This window comes from Anabrus simplex, chromosome 1 (genome assembly GCF_040414725.1).
Source record: "Anabrus simplex isolate iqAnaSimp1 chromosome 1, ASM4041472v1, whole genome shotgun sequence".
NCBI classification, from domain to species: domain Eukaryota; kingdom Metazoa; phylum Arthropoda; class Insecta; order Orthoptera; family Tettigoniidae; genus Anabrus; species Anabrus simplex.
The window spans coordinates 536,245,215-536,263,419 of NC_090265.1; the positions used below are offsets into that span (position 1 = coordinate 536,245,215).

Consider the following 18,205-nt stretch of genomic DNA (forward strand, 5'->3'; position numbering starts at 1 on the left):
CATTTCTCTCGGCGTGAATAAGATTAATTATAACCTAGATTATAGCAACTTATTCCCTGACTTTGTATACCAATTTTCATTAAGATACGACCACTAATAACATAAATATTTGAGAATTAAATTTTAGGCCTTCCCCTAAACTACCATTTCTCTCAGCGTGAATAAGATTATTTATAGCCTAGATTGTAGCGACTTACTACTGGACTTTACATACCGATTTTCGTTAAATTCTCTTCAGCCGTTTTCTCGTGATGTGTATACAGACAGACAGACAGACAGACAGACAGACAGACAGAAATTATGGAAAATTAAAAAGTGCATTTCTTAGTTACTATGGACACGACCAATACAGAAATACCATCCTTTTCAAATTCTGAGCAATGTACAGCCAAAACTCTTATTTTATATATAGAGATTACGGTAGCCTTCTTTCATGTTTAAAATTCTGGTGTTTCAGTTTGTAGTCTTCTTCTCTGTATTGTTTACTTGTGTCAATAACCTCTCAAATAAACAGTTTTCAGCTGCACATTACTTTTACAGCCTTTCAAAGAGTACAAAGTAAAATGACGATGATTATGGAACTTCAGTTCAGTGCTGAACATGGACAAGTGTAAATTTCTAACATCTTCTTGCATACAACCAAAATAACAAAATCAATAATTATGAATGACAACTTATTTTGAGGAGCACCCTCTTTGAGGCAAAGTAACATAAAACCTAACATATACCATTTTGTTCTAACCAATTCATGTCAAAAATTATGAAATATAATACTATTGATATACAGGGTAGTCAGAATAGACTGAGCAAGTATGGCAGGATGTGAAAGGGAATGTCATTGGAAGTAAGCTGGAGAAAGAAATCAGGCAGGTATGACCAATACATACTCACATATTTTGAAAAGCTGTTGTGTGGAGTGCAGATCTGGGGTTTGATCACAAACTAAATGTTATTATACCTAGGTATGTAGAAAGGAGCCGGCCCCATGGTGTAGGGGTAGCGTGCCTGCCTCTTTCCCAGAGGCCCCGGGTTCGATTCCCGGCCAGGTCAGGGATTTTTACCTGGACCTGAGGGTTGGTTCGAGGTCTACTCAGAGTACATTTTGAGAGGAGTTGAATACCATTAGAGTTTTCATGGCCAATTCCATCCTTGCCAATGACACCATTCCATACAATGTTCTCTTTTCCTACTCGGGCATTAAAATCACCTAGTTACCTGTAATTAATTTTGTCTTCTTAAATTGAGAGACAAAGTAATCTATTACTTATTTAGTTATCAGCCAGCTACACAACAAGATGTAAAGGGACCAGCAAGGAGACTCCGTAATTAATAACATCATATTGGCAGATAAGAAGCAAAACATCAAATGTCAACTATGAGAGGAGTTTCCCCATCCAATATAATGTCCTTTCATCATCATCATATTCTGCAGTTTCCAGCTGTTGGCCGGGTCTGCTTGGAATATAAGCCTCTCCATCTCCTCTTGTCTTCCCACCACTTCTCCCTAGTCACTCTTGCCCAGTTCTCTTCTCTTCTCTGTACACACTCTTCCTCTCCTTTTATCCACCTGTCTCTTAGTCTTCCTCTTGGTCGTTTACCTGTTATCTCCATTTCGTGCATCCTTCTGAGTATCCTTTCCTCTGTCATTCTCTTCATGTGTCCATACTATCTAAGTCTAGATGCCTCTATCCTATTCTGTAGTGGCTCTTCTTTTACTATATCTCGAACCTTCTCATTACTCATCTCATCCAATCTTATCATTCCTATCCTGCTTCTCAGAAATTTCATTTCACTTGCCTGTATTCTATTCATGGCTCTCTGCCTCATTACTAGAGATGCGAATTTGCCTATTTTATTCCTGTGTTCAGAAACGTAGGCTTTTGAGATATAAATCTGTTTTAGGGTCTTTGTAGCTATATTTTGTTGGTTTTATTGTGCCTATATATGCCTATTTCTGGGGTTTGTGCCTATTTGGAGTATAATTGCCTATTTGATGCCTTTTGACTGTATTTTTAAAAAGCCAATTTTCTTCCAGTGCGGCAATTGTAGCTAGTGTGCTCAACAGAACTATCTTCTCTTTTCTCAATATCTGTTTGCCCCACGAACGAAAATGGGAATTCTCAGAAGTCACCAGAAATAGTTCTAGGGAAATTTCCATCAGGAGAAACAAGGAACAATTTGACCTCGAAGCCTTCAACCCCTTCAACCTCCTAAGGCATGTGCGAGAACCAGTCAGTGTCGAACTGTGTTGCACAACCCATATGCCCTGTACTCCCCTTTCGATGCAAACTATTGTACACATGCGCTTTATGTTCAGAACATGTTGTGATTTATTGCGAAGTGGGAGAAGAAGAAGAAGTAGAAGTAGCGTGTTTGCGGCAATGCCCAAAGAAAAATCGTTGGAAGTCCTACTGACTGAAGCAGTAGATCACAGGGGATCCCAATTTCACTACGAATGGAGGGGTAGCCTGTCAAGCTTGCTGTAAGGAGGTAAGTTCGTTCGTTCCTTTTATAATTTTTGTGATTGAGAACTATGATCGCATTTCATTGTAGCATATATAGGCCTATTGATTTATGTATTGTGGCAAGTTGTTTTGTTGCAATGCTGTATTAGTCGTGAACTTTCAATAATTTATATGGCTAAATGTAAATAATCATTAAATTACTGAACAAGGAGTTAGAACGCCGGTGGTCTCTTGCCACAGAATGGATGAAAATTAAATCGGTATTCTGAACTCTGATTCATTTCCTGTAAAAATAGAGATTTACAACTGAAATGCAATTTTGGAGCTCCCTTTAAAAAATTGTGAATTCTATTACACTTCCACTAAGCCTTCGTGAAACACAGGTTGCAAATCCTGGCTAGGACGATGCCACAGCGTGTTTTACAAGGTTGCCAAGACTATCTTTACAAGACCAATCCAGCAAAAGGACGGTTGGTCTGGATTGGTGAGGTCCGGTTAGTAACCATTGTGCCTTGGGGAGGGAGCAAAGAGAGTCTGAGGGGCGTAAGCTCCCAGGTTAACAAGCCTCTAGCATCCCCTGTAGAGTCTTGCTAAATTGTGACAAAAATAAGGTTATGGGCGCATGTCAAGACAATATTTCAAATTACGCAGTTTTTAATTTTCAACGAGGATGGCGGCCTAGTGGGCACACATGATGCAGGATCTGTTGCAGGCAACAGAAAATAGTCTTCACGACATCTGAACCGGCTGACCACAGCCGGCGAATAGAAATAAATAAAATGTTCACAAATCTGAGATTTATAATGCTTCCGTTTTCATTCTTCTATATAAGTAAGAATACTGCTAGGGCCAGCTTGGTGGGTCCTTGGCAAATATAAAGGACGGATCTCTCCTTTACTCTACTCTGGTATCATTTCACTTCTTTTTTATATTTTTCACCCAGTGAACTCGACACGATAATGCCAAATTATAACTAAAAATCCTTGAGGTCATATTTCCATGTAAATTACTAGTTTCCTTGTTCCTACTGTAAAGTTTTGTACTTCTAGAAACATCATCTCTAATAGTCTTCTTTTTATGAAACAAATGCATGATATATACTAAGCATTATTGCCAATTAGTCCAACTGTAGAAATTTAAGATATAGGGACAATGTAATTTGTGTCAATTTTATTATTTTTCAGATCAAATGTGAGAAAAATACCACACAGATCAACTTAGAAATACTGCAATGCATCTGATACGAGTACAGAAATCTGTATCAAAGCAGTCTTTCTACCAGTCTACTTTGGGCAGCGACCAACAACAATTTTCTTCAGACCTATGCACTGCAATATTGGGAGCTAATATGCCCCTGCCTAAACCTGAGCATCTTCAAATTTCAACAAGCTGCCGGGAGCAATCACCAGGTTGTAGAAGAGTGGCATGCCCGTGGTGGAGTCATTTAGGATTGTGGAAAAAGTCAGGGGAAGTTTTGACCGAACCTCTGGGAAGGCAGTCGCTGTCAGTGAAATAAAACCAGATGAAGTGACTTCACTGAAGTTTCATCCAATCACTTCATGTGATGTTGAGAGATCTTTCTCTCAGTACAAAAAACATTATGCTTGAAAGGATAACAACATTGTTACTGGAAAACATTGAAACCTTGCTTGTAAATTCCTTTTATAGTAACTGAGTGTGTTGTTAAATTATAAGGTTTTTTTTGCCTATTTTGTTGCCTATTTTACAGGTTAGTGCCTACTTAAATGCCTATTTTGGCTAATTTAAGAGCCTATATGCCTGCCTATTTTAACTGTTTTTAGTGCCTATAATTCTTGTCTCTACTCATTACCCAAGTCTCAGCTGCATACGTGAGAATAGGTATGTAGTACATCCTGTATATCACCTTTCTGCTTCTCTAAGGGACATCCTTGCTCCAAACCAGGCTTCTGACTATTTTCAGGAATGCTCCTGCTTGTCTTCCATGCTTTATTATTTCCTTCTCATTTCTTCCACTTTCCTCTATGACACTTCCCAAGTACTTGAAACATTCTACCTTCCTAAGCTGTTCCCCTCCAAGGATTATCCCTCTCGTAGGTCTCTCCTTCTTTCTAGTTGTGATCACTATCTTGCTCTTTTGGGCATTAAATTTCATTCCGTATTGTTCCACCTCCTCTACCCAAGCATCTAACTGTTCCTGGATATCCTCTTCCTTTTCTCCCCAGACTAACAGGTCATCTGCAAACATCATCACTTTCATTTTTTCTTCTCCAATTTTCCTTGCCACTTTTGTCATTATCTTCGTCCATTGTTACAACGAAGAGCAAAGGTGACAGAGCACGTCCTTGTTTTAATCCACCTTTTTGCTCAAACTGGCCTATTCTCTCTCTTCCTATTTTCACACAACTGACACTGTCATTGTACATCTCTTTCACTCTTTCTGCAGTCTGTTCCTCGACACCTTTTTTCTGTAAGGCTTCCCATACCTTGTTTCTACACACATGGTCATAAGCTTTCTCAAAGTCCATGAAGGCCATCACAAGATCCTTACCCCATTCATAATGATGCTCTTGTAGCTGTCTTACTGGAAATATAAGGTCTACTGTTGACCTTCCTGATCTGAAGCCATACTGCTCTTCTCTTAACTTTTCTTCCACCCTCTTTCTGATTCTGTTCTCCAGAATCTTCTCAAACACCTTTGCATAGTGGCATATCAATGTGACTCCCCTATAGTTCTCAAACTCTTTTCTATTCCCCTTCTTGAAAATGGGTATGATCACCCCCTTATTCCAATCTTCAGGGGTCTTCCCTTCCTTGCATACAACTTTCAATACATGATAAACCACTGTTTCCCTACCTCTCCTGCTGCTCTCACCATCTCAATACTCATTTCATCTATACGTGGGGCTTTCCCTCCTTTCATCTTGTCCAGTGCTAGCTCCACTTCTGCCCATGTTAAGTATTTTTCTTTTTCCATATTTCTTACTTCCTCCCTACTTCTACTTTCCTCCCCAGTGCCTCCTTCTGGGTTTAGTAAATCTTCAAAATACTCCTTCCACATTCCTTTGAGTTTCTCCATTTCCTGCACTTCATTTCCATTTTTATCTATCATTGTAACATCTTCCCTCATGCCTTTCCTCTTACTCTTGTCCTTTAAGATAACTAAATAAGTAACAGTAGCACACATTTGTTAAGCTTAAATACAGATCACAGTACACCAATTTATGATAACTGTGATAATTATAAGAACTTTTAATTTAGGAGGAGAAGAAGAAATATTGCAAACCATAGGCAAACACCAGTGACTTAATGTTTTTAGATGACTTTTAAAGAGTGTTATTTATAAGATCTATTGTCTGCATCAATTTTAAATGAACTATTATCTGGAGATGTCTTATAAATTAGACAAATCATGTGTAGTCCTATGTAATGCAGGGCAAATAAAGTATTTAATAAGTGGAAACTCTCTCAGTTTAAGTTGACTGGAGGTCAATATGGACTTAACTATGAGGTTTATACACTGTTATCTTCTTTCGTTGATTAACGTTTGACAGGATGCCATCCAGATCTGAATAAAATGATTCTTTGATGTCATCATCAGAATCTAGTGTGGGGGCATATGCACTGATAACTGTGGCATCTTGGTTGTTATTAATGTCATAAGGCATTCATCATATCCAGTGGGAAGCTCTGACAGTTCCTTGAGAATACTGTTTTTGATAGTAAAGCATACTCCATGCATTCAGTGCTCATTGATAGCTTTCCCCTTCCAGAAGAAGCTGTAACCCGTACCTTGTTCATTCAACTGATCTTTATCTGCAAGATGGGTTTCCTTGAGTGCTGCTATATTGATGTTACAGTATATCATCCTGATTCCCTACCCACTATGGCTGTTCCACTTTCGGGTCTCAATGAGTGTTCTTACATTCCACGTTGCAAAACATAATTTCTTATTTGTTCGACTGCATAAAGGTGATACTATCGGACACAGTTATCTGATCGGTAATATTAGTGGCTGACTTTTCCAGCACCTTTTCTAGTCCCTTCCCCAGTTGAGGTAAGCAGAATGGACCTAAATAGGACTGCTCTGACGTAGATGTAGCAACCGAATTGTTATACAGCCACAACCGTAAGCAAGACGACCAATCACACATCCATCACCTATGTGCCAAATTACGTATCACTAGAGGCTTCCAAACATCAGAATCCTGTCTCCATCGCAACTTCTTGATAGCCGCATGACTTTCGGAAAAAGTCACAAGTTACTGAAAACTGCTGTGCAGGAATTCATTCAGAGTTAGAGTGTTGCTGTGCATCAATAAATGCACCTTACTTGATGACTACTTCAATGGCAATCACATGCAAGACAATTGAAGGATTCCTAGTTACTGCAGCCTTCATCTGCCATTCCAGCCGAGTAGGGACACCCTGTCCAAATGACTGGTCTGCCATTGAGGACTTTCTATGCCATTGACCACATGTGGTTCATCCGCCTTTAGGGAAAGTTTCTCGTCCTAACCACTACCAGCTCATAGTAGCACGATAACGGAAGACTCCTTATTCCAGGAGTCATTCGGTTGCCAGAGCCTCATGTTGAGATGTTGACATTTGAGTTAGAACCCCTTACAATATAACGTTATATATCCATATAAAACAGAAAGGTGTACGGCAACGGTGGTAAATAAATGGTAAAACCAAATATATCAAAAATGAAATGAAATAAACATTAATAAACATATAAATGAAGAACATAATATCTGCACATAAAAGTGCATTAAAAGGCATAACTGTAAACAGGCAGACAGGAAGATTGAACGAAAAAGCATGCATATACAAAAGAAGCCAACACATGCACTGTGTAGTTCAAGGTCAAGAAGCAAGGTACTGAAAGCTACAGGACATAATGTTTGTTTTTAGAGGAGGTGTAACATAATTTTAACAAGGTTGCAAGGTTGCTTTCTTGTGGTGCAGATTTTTGTTTGCTCATGAAAGCTAGTATTATTGGGAATGTGTTTTAAATATGTTTTGTTTCCTAAACTGTTTGTTATTTTCTTTAGGAAGCTAACTTTTTAAGTATTCCATCAGAAAAAAGTGCTTCAAATCAAGGTTCTGAGAAGGCTACGTGTACTTTAGAATACTTCACATGACTAATTTTGTAAAGGCAAATCATTTTTTAGAATACCAGTATTCAAGGTTCAAATTTTTTGCAACAAACATTCAGCTGCAACTGCATCAACTTCCACATTTCTGGCATAAGTGACTGTATAACTATATTTTAGTCCATGTTGTTGTTTAAGTCATCAGTCCATAGACTGGTTTGATGCAGCACTCCTTGCCATCTATCCTGTGCTAACCTTTTCATTTCTATGTAACTACTGCATCCTACATCTGCTCTAATCTGCTTGTCATATTCATACCTTGGTCTACCCCTACCATTCTTACCACCTACACTTCCTTCAAAAACCAACTAAACAAGTCCTGGGTGTCTGAAGATGTGTCCTATCATTCTATCTCTTCTTATCGCCAAATTTAGCCAAATCGATCTCCTCTCGCCAATTCGATTCAGTATCTCTTCATTTGTGATTTGATCAATCCATCTCACCTTCAGCATTCTTCTGTAACACCACATTTCAAAAGCTTCTATTCTCTCTCTTTCTGAGCTAGTTATCATCCATGTTTAACTTCCATACAATGCCACACTCCACACAAAAGTCTTCAAAAACATCTTTCTAATTCCTATATCAATGTTTGAAGTGATCAAATTTCTTTTCTTAAGAAAGCTCTTTCTTGCTTGTACTAATCTGCATTTTATGTCCTCCTTACTTCTGCCAGCGTTAGTTATTTTACTACCCAAGTAACAATATTCATCTACTTCCTTTAAAACTTCATTTCCTAATTTAATATTTTCTGCATCACCTGCCTTCGTTCGACTGCACTCCATTACTTGTGTTTTGGACTTATTTATTTTCATCTTGTACCCTTTACCCAAGACTTCGTCCATACCATTCAGCAGCTTCTCGAGATCTTTTGCAGTCTCAGATAAAATAACAATATCATCGGCAAATTTCAAGGTTTTGATTTCCTCTCCTTGGATTGTAATTCCCTTTCCAATTCCTCTTTGATTTCCTTTACTGCCTGTTCTATGTAAACATTGAAAAGTAGGGGGGACAAATTGCAGCCTTGCCTCACTCCTTTCTGGATTGCTGCTTCTTTTCCAAAGCCCTCAATTCTTATCACTGCAGACTGATTTTCATACAGATTGTAGATAATTCTTCGTTCTCGGTATCTGATCCCAATCACCTTCAGAATCTTAAATAGCTTGGTCCAATTAACATTATCGAATGCCTTTTCTAGATCTACGAATGCCATGTACGTGGGCTTGACCTTCTTGATTCGATCCTCTAAGATCAAACGTAAAGTCAGGATTGCTTCACGTGTTCCTACATTTCTTCTCAAGCCAAATTGATCTTCTCCCAACTCAGCTTCAACTTGTTTTTCCATTCTTCTATAAATAATACGTGTTAAAATTTTGTAGGCATGAGATACTAACTAACGGTGTGATAGTTTTCACACCTGTCAGCACCGCCGTTCTTGGGAATAGGTACAACAACGTTCTGCTGAAAATCGGATGGGATTAATCCTGTCTCATATATCTTACACACTAAATGGAATAGCCTTGCCATGCTGGTTTCTCCTAAGGCAGTCAGTAATTCAGAGGGAATGTCATCAATTCCAGGTGCCTTGTTCCTATTTAGGTTGCTCACAGCTCTGTCAAACTCTGACCTCAAAATTGGGTCTCCCATTTCATCAGCATCAACAGCCTCTTCTTGTTCCAGAACCAAATTATCTACATCTTCACCTTGATACAACTGTTGGATATGTTCCTGCCATCTTTCTGCTTTGTCTTCCTTCCCTAGAAGTGATTTTACATCTGAGCTCTTAACATTCACACACCTAGATTTCCTTTCTCCAAATGTTTCCTTGATTTTCCTGTTTGCAGCATCTACCTTTCCTAGGACCATACAACCTTTGACATCCTTGCACTTCTCCTTCAGCCATTCTTCCTTAGCTACCTTTCACTTTCTGTCCACTTCATTCTTTAATTGCCTGTATTTTTTCTGCCCTCTTCATTTCTAGCATTCTTGTATTTTCGTCGTTCATCAATCAGGCCTATTATCTCCTGAGTTATCCACTGATTCTTAGTTGATCTTTTCTTCCTTCCTAACATTTCTTTAGCAGCCCTGCTAACTTCACTTTCATGACTATCCACTCTTCCTGCATTGTGTTTCCTTCAGCCTTTTCATTTAGTCCTTTTGCAACATGTTCCTTGAAACAGTCCCTCATGCTCTTTTCTTTCAACTTGTCTAGTTCCCATCTTTTTGCATTCTTTCCTTTCTTCAATTTCTTCAGCTTCAGATGGCATTTCATGACCAACAAGTTGTGGTCAGAATCCACGTCTGCTCCAGGGAAAGTTTTGCAATCCAACACCTGGTTTCTGAATCTCTGCCTGATCATAATGAAGTCTATTTGATACCTTCCAGTGTCTCCAGGTCTCGTCCACGTATACAGCCGTCGTTTGTGGTGTTTGAACCAAGTATTGGCAAGGACTAAATTATGATCAGTGCAGAATTCAACCAGCCGACTTCCTCTTTCATTCCTTTGTCCCAATCCAAATTCTCCTACTGTATTACCTTCTCTTCCTTGGCCTACCACTGGATTCCAGTCTCCCATCACAATTAGATTCTCGTCACCTTTTACATTTTAGTCCATAAGAATAATTAATCTAATGTACCAGGATCAGTTTCAATTCATTCATTTCTTCAGACACTGGCAATTTCTTTTTAAGAGCTTGCCTTGGATTTTGATGATTCTTCTCCTGAACAAATTATTGTACAATCTTGATGCTAAACTTGTAATACTACAAATATTCCTTGTCTTTGCAACCAGGGAAGTTATGCCATATTACTGGAAAATGAATTGTTCTGAATGTGGGATATGCCTTCTTGGAATATCAATATAATGAATGTATTATTGACTGAGCACAGGTTAATTTGCAGGAGATTGTTTGTTTGGGCCAGCTTCTAACAAAATCTTCTAAATATGAAATTATTTTACTTAAAAAAATAAAAGGAAGTGTTTGTATTTCCAAAATACTTTTCTGAATTATGTATAGTAAGCAAAATATAAACATAATTCTATCTTTATTTAGAAAATATTAATTGTGAACTATAATGACTGCAATGTGTGTGTACAGAGTCAGTTCCAAGAGAAATTGCAAGAGCTCACTCCTCTCCCTGACATCCTGAAGGCCACACAGATGAAGCTCCAGGAAGCACAACAGATGCGTTTACTGGCTGAGCGAAACTGTGAGGATATGGCTCAGGAGGCAAAATTATTAAAAGAAAAGGTAATGCATTACCTATTTAGTGTAGCAGGAAATTATATTGGCGAATAGTTCTAATTTCTGTGTTTATAGATCTAGAATTTTATTTTTGGTGAATAGTTCTAATTTCTGTGTTTATAGATCTAGAATTTTATTTATACGATTGAATATATATCTTGCAGTTTCAAATACTTAACCTATCTTCATAGCTTAGCATGCTTTGGCACATTTCATCCCAAGTTTTTGTCAAGTTTATCAATGTTCAGTCAAGGAAAATGCTGGCAATAGTAAAATGTTTCTTTCAGTCCGTAGTCATCTTCTCCAAGCCTCAAATACAATATCAGCTTTATGAACTACTCAAGTCTCACGGGCTAATGAGAAAAGATATTCAGCCCCTTAGCAAACATTCATACTTCTTCATTTTAAACTGTTATACCTTTCAGCATTCAGTCTGAAAACCTCTGTGAATGAACAAAGCACCACTACAATCCTCTATTTGGAACTAGCATTGTGGTCTCATCGAATTCTACACCTCTTACCCTCAATTTAAGAAACTGACTCTAACCATCGTTGCCTTGGTCTTTCTCAGCCTTTCTTTTCCTCCATAACTGAGTCCACTATGCTCCTTTTAGTCACCTCTTACAACAGGCAGAGGATACCATGGGTGTTATTCTACCACTCCCACTTTCCCTGTAGGGAAAGTTCATCAGAGACTGTTGATGTTCATTCTCAGTCTCATAAGGACTTTCAGTTTACTTCGGGCTCTTTGGAATTCTGACCAGGTAAGAATTCAATATTGTATGCTCTACTTAGATTGTTCCACATAGGAAATGTAAACTGAATACAGGAAGGTCATGACTAGGGCCAAGACCTTATGTAATTACTGTACATATTCCATTCCTTTACTTGTAGACAACTGAAAACTAAAAATGTTGGCAAATTGTGGTTCTGATATGGTTATACCTGTGTTTCATTTTGCATATACTTAGTATTATTATATATTTTTATATGTTATATGAAGAAAGTAACATTTTTATACATATCTAGGTAATTATGCAAACAATTTAAAAATTAGGTCAGCTCGTGTAATTTTCAGCATATAGTAAACATACTAGCAAATTTCATCTGACTTCCTGCGATGCTGAATGGTCCTTCTCAGACTACAAGAGGATTTTATTGGACAAGCATCAAAACAATGGAAAACATGTAGAAGTACTTGGTGATGCAGTGTGCATCTCAATCAAAGAATGTTACCATTGCATGCTATTTCTGTTACTTAATAAGTGTTTAAAGACAAGTTCTATATTAACTTAACTTAGTATCATTTAATATGTTTCATTTCCAGGACATAAGGGCAGCAGGAAATTAGCTACAACAACACATTGTATAATAATAAGCTCCACAATTTATACTGCATAATAATATTTTAAAGTATTTTAAGTATTTTGATTATGCCCTGAAATCAATTATTTAATACTGTCAAAATTAGAAGAGAGTAGACTATATAAATTATTGAAAGCAACAATGATGACTCTGTCATAAAATATAAAGGTATTTAAAAAAATTATTGTCTAATATCATAACCATAAGTCATAAGGAATATACAAGAAGTTCTGTAAATTTAGTGCATAAATACTATTACATACTTTATGAATATAACATATTTTGCTGATATTTACTACATTCGTATGTACATATTTTGCACTCTGATATTACATAAAAGTCCGGGCCCTAGTCGTCACCGATAAACTGATAGTTGTTAATTATTATACCATTCTTCATACTTTTTCCAAGCCCTGCGGGGGTTGCCACTGCATTCCATGTTGCTTGTGTGGACTTGGCCTAGATTTACAGTGAAATGTCCTTGATGATGCCAACCTTATGTGGAAGGATATGTGCAGTTAATACACTTTCTGTGATGTCTTTGTGGTGTGTAGTGTGATTTGTATAAATGAAGAGGTGCTTTTAAGAGGAACACAAACACCCAGTCTTTGAGCCAGGAATTGAATCTGGGACCCTCTGAACCAAAGGCTGCTATCCGGATGATTCAGCGAAGGAAACTATAAAAGGAATTACTTATTATACTTGATAGATTATAAGTATCAATAAAGAATAGGGGCCAGAAGCAGTTTCTGAAAAAATTTGGTAGAACAGGGAGCTTGATAGATTTGCATTCAAGTGGATGACCCCTAGGTCAGATAGACAGACAAAGATTGGTTTGTACCATATTATGACAGCGTATTAGTTACAGTACTCTATAATGCCAATACTGGACACTTCCTTCATTTAGCACGTGAATGACTGGCAACACGCAGCGGTGGTGCTTCCGTGCAGGCTAAACTGAAGTTCCCACTCAGCACTGCCTGGCTATTTATTGTAACTTCATTGCTATGTTGAAAAAATTACCACAAATTAGAAATTATAACAATTAACAATCTCTGAGAAAACCATTAGTCGTAGGAAATATAGATGCTTATATCTTTCAGCACTCATGGGAAATTCAATAATGATTAACAGAAGTATAATGTTTGCAATCATATCGACTAAGTAGTCCATACCTGTAAGACAAAATTCAGTGAAACAAGTTCAGTGCTAGCTAATAATCTGCGCTAGAAAGAGGATGTAATGTTCTAGAAGGTTGAATTAGAAGAATTTATTTGTAAATAAATAATAACACTGCATTTTTATAGAGATACTATCATGATCTGACAGCAATTCAGTTTTTCCATCTGTCCTGCTGAGAAACTTTTTAGGCCTATAAGGCTCTAGTTATTTCAGATGGCTTACTAGAATGATAACATGGAAATATATTCAAATAAAAATTGTTTATTCTTGAAGGTATGAAATATATTGTATATAACAGGGTTTATTACTTTCAAGCACTATGTAAATTTGCTGCATGCATTTTCTTAGGTCATTTAGAAAATTGTTTTATTTGTTCTTTTTTGCAAGTGGCAGATTAATCACCTTCAAGCTGTTGCTTCGAGCACTTCAGCATATTTAACCCTGGAACCATACACCTATGTTTCAGGGACACTAACTGTACACTGGGGTGCTGAGTACCCCACAAAAGAAACACATATTTTATACATACAGAGTTACGATTTATTCTAAAATCTCGTGGATTATTTTCACCACGCAAATATACATTTGCAAATTAGACTAGCACTGTAATCACTGGTAATGAAATAAAATAAAAAGGTCACATTTAAAAATTCGACATTTTGGTTTTTGGTACTACTATAAGGTTCACTGTACAAAATGTGGACACAACTTCCAGCATATAGTTTTTGCATACAAGTATCTTTTGTTCACTGCAAGTAATAGCGATTTTAGACTGACTGGTATTGGCTGACTGGGTATTGAAAGTACCATTTTTAAGCAGTAGAAAGGCAGATGCCTCTGCATGTTGTTGCTCCAGTCCTCGTCATACCCAGGATCTCATTAATTCTTCTGCTGATGGGAAAATAAGTTTATCTGAAGCACAAAGGAAATATATATATTCTATCACATTATCATCTTCAACAGTGTTCATTTCCATCATTGTCTAGAGAATCAATGAAATCATCAAGGATAACAGGCTCAGACCTATATGATCCTGATAAAATCTGTTCACCGCTTTCAAAGCAATGTACACCAAATTACTGCAAATTAAAAATTCCTTGGGGCACTCAGTGGACCAGAGTATGGTTCCAGAGTTAATTTGAATAGAGTACCTAGAAACCATGATCCAACTTGGTGCAGATATACCAAGAAAACAATCTCCTTACTGAGAGAGATTTGACTTTCTGAGCTCATGAATCTTTACTGGAGTTACAGGAATGGTTCCATGTACTTGAGGATGCTTGTTCCTTTCTTTTCCTTTCCTTCCTTTCTGTTTTCTAATCAGGGTGAAAATTTGCAATGCGATTAACTGTTGTTTATTTTTAAAAAAATTCTCGGCCATAATCGGAATAATAATGTGAAAGTAAGGATATTTTAAAAGGCACTTGAACCCTAGGCTTCTTGTTGAACAGTGTACTTGATATTATTTCCTTACCACGGAGCATTACAAAATTCTGGTGCACACTTAGTATCAGTTTCATGTGAAGAATGGTCTTCAATTTTTGTCATGAGAATGTTCAGCTTTTTCAGCGTCTTTTCTCATTCTTTTCTTTGGACTAGGTCTTTTGCATCAGATGTCATCTTCCCTGCCAGATAAGTTCAGAGAAGGAACCACTTTCTTCTTCAACCTATTACCATGAATTGATACCATATTGGTAAGTTGAACATCGCATGAGATATTACATGGACTGATGTTGAAACTGAATGATAAAAATGCTTCTTACCTTGGCTGGTTAAATTCAAATTCTTAAAATCTGATGGCTGGAAATGTTTTGCACAAATCATATTATGCTTCAGTTTCTTAGGACCATATTTCTTGAATAAAATGTCTAAATCTGCCCTTCATTTTAAACTAATCCACTCAGCACAGGTGCAAAATTGGAATACAAGATTATAACAATAGATAATCAGTGCTTCTGAATGAATATAGAACTCAAGTCGACATTATTTCTAATAAAGAATCATTTATATTCTAATTGGACATCATTACTTATGGTTTTTTTTAATCTTGTGGAGAGTGAAACACAACACATTTTCATACCACCATTGCTATTCTATGCAAAAAGTTACTGAACACACTTTTGTAGCTTTCCAGATTCTCATGAATAATTTAAAAACCCCTCTTAGTAATCACATGGGCAGCAATTGCTTTTTTTTTTTTTACTCTTCAAGCTGTTGCTTCAGTTTAGACTGCTTGGAGTGCTAGTAGAAGCTGTTGCATATTTTAGCACTGAGTGTCCGGTATTGTCATTGTACAGTATTTGGTTATAATCACCTGATCATACAAGGTAACTGGCAAATTTTCAATTGCTTTCTCAGGTATTCACCACAAATCTTATCCTATTGATTTCTGGATGGAGAATAGTCTTCTTTGTCTAGTTAAATAAACTTGAGAAGTTTGTGGGTGTGGGCCAGTGATATTGCTCTGACATCCATACAGAGCTTTTTGAAAGCAGTGAAAACTAGTGTAATGTGTGCTATGTCCTATTACCTATCATTGGATCTGTCTTCTTTGAAGAAGTAATTAACTTGGAAATCTTACTGAATTCATAAATCATCTGGATGATCAAAAATTTTCTTCTGACAGGATGCAGAAACTTTTCACAGAAATGTTAAGAAAATGGCATAAATTCATAGCTTCTTCCTGGCCAAAATTACCTCCAAAGGTGTGTGACTGACACCCTAGATTTCTTCCCCAGGGAAATATTAAAAGTCTAGGTTCATACTTATAAGCCAAAGTTGACAGAAATAAGACAACAGTTGTTACCAACAATGTCATTGCTCATTCAATAATATAAAATGCTGTCTGAATATGTGTCCTAATACTGGCTGTAGGCACTTCCAGCATCTGTTACGAGACATTCCGTAGCTTTATAGACCGAGGTAAGTTTTACATTAATGCTATTTAAATATAACTTTGTAATAATAAAACATAAGTGTTCAGTGCCAGGTGAATTATGTATTCCAGCCCTAATTTTGTCGTCTCTCACACACAGACATGTATATTTTTCTCATACAGACTGATATCCAACTTCTTGTTCTGTACATACTAATAAACCCAAATGTATATATTTTTTAATAGGTGTGATTTCATTCACGGTCTTTTGATGTATTCGTAGTTTATCGTCTCAGATCTACCTCCCTCTGAGGATCAGTGATAAAGTGTTGGTCTCTGGATCCCACGAATGCAGTTTCAAACCCTGTAGGGATAGTCAGATTTTTGAAGGGCAGAAAAATGTCAATTCAATGCACTATGCTGTATGATGTCAACTTGTAAACAATCTCTGGTGATACACTTGGTGTTATCCCAACAAAATTAATTAGAACTCATCAATAGGTCATCCAGAGAAAGTTCTGGTTTCTCTGCTGTGTGGTACTGTAAAACTGATATGCAGGCAGCCAATATGGCTTCAGATCAAAATGCTTACACATGGTAGCTAAGGCCATTTGATCATTAATATCATCTCAGATCTGACAACCATAGGAAACTTCTACCTCCTCCACTTCAATAATACAAATAATAGAAATGTTATTGCTCAGGATAAAAGTTCATTGTGTTTCATTGCAAATTAAAATGCCAGGGCTCAGTTTTGGGGGTGGAGGATGTACCAGTTTATAAAATTCACACAATATTCTTTGGGGGTTGCATGTGTAAAAGTTGGGGGGGGGGGGGGGGGGCGGAGCTTGTTCTTCAGTTTTTATTATATATATAATTCGCTGGGGCCATCAAGGACCACGTTAAGTCTTGTTGCATTTGACACTGAACTTGGCCTTCTTTAGAGCCCAAATTTCCCTCATTCTTTGTGAGTGGGCCTGCTTACGCTCCTTTGTCCAAGGGGCACCGTGTCTTCTCTTCGGTTGCTCGTCTCGGTTGGCGCAGTGGAAGCGTGCTGGGCCCATAACCCAGAGGTCCATGGATTGTAACCACGCTCTGCTACCATGTGTAACTGGGCCCAAGGGAGTAATATACATATATTATGTATAATAGTGCTAAGGGAAAATCTAAGAATAGTTTCCCCGTAAGATTTATGCAATGAAGTAACTATCCAATTAAGAATGGAGGCCGTGGTCTTAGAAATCTCCAACAAGCATTGCTGAGTAACAAGATATTGGGCAAAGGAAAGGATGCTACATAACCTGGAAAGTTAAAGAAAAGTGTAAGGAGGAATAAGGAACATGATAAGTGAAAATAGATCAGAAACCAATATAAAATTTAGAAATAAATATATATATATATATATATATATTGAAATAATAAATCAAACCTCTAACAATTTACAAGAAAGGAGGACAATCAATACTGATCTGCATTTAGGGCAGTCGCCCAGGTGGCAGATTCCCTATCTGTTGCTTTCCTAGCCTTTTCCGAAATGATTTCAAAGAAATTGGAAATTTATTGAACATCTCGCTTGGTAAGTTATTCCAATCCCTAACTCCCCTTCCTATAAATGAATATTTGCCCCAGTTTGTCCTCTTGAATTCCAACTTTATCTTCATATTGTGATCTTTCCTACTTTTATAGACGCCATTCAAACCTATTCGTCTACTAATGTCATTCCACGCCATCTCTCCGCTGACAGCTCGGAACATACCACTTAGTCGAGCAGCTCTTCTTCTTTCTCTCAATTCTTCCCAACCCAAACATTGCAACATTTTTGTAACGCTACTCTTTTGTCGGAAATCACCCAGAACAAATCGAGCTGCTTTTCTTTGGATTTTTTCCAGTTCTTGAATCAGGTAATCCTGGTGAGGGTCCCATACACTGGAACCATAC

The 18,205-nt window shown here is 37.3% G+C and overlaps 1 protein-coding gene across 1 annotated transcript in view; it reads left to right on the top strand.

Annotated features, from left to right (window-relative positions):
- LOC136876423 (outer dense fiber protein 2) overlaps positions 1-18,205 on the top strand; it is a 456,680-nt gene that overhangs the window by 347,245 nt on the left and 91,230 nt on the right. The window contains exon 10 of the mRNA XM_068228338.1: positions 10,699-10,851. Within this exon, the coding sequence (XP_068084439.1) occupies positions 10,699-10,851 (153 nt within the window). The remainder of the gene's footprint in view (positions 1-10,698; positions 10,852-18,205) is intronic.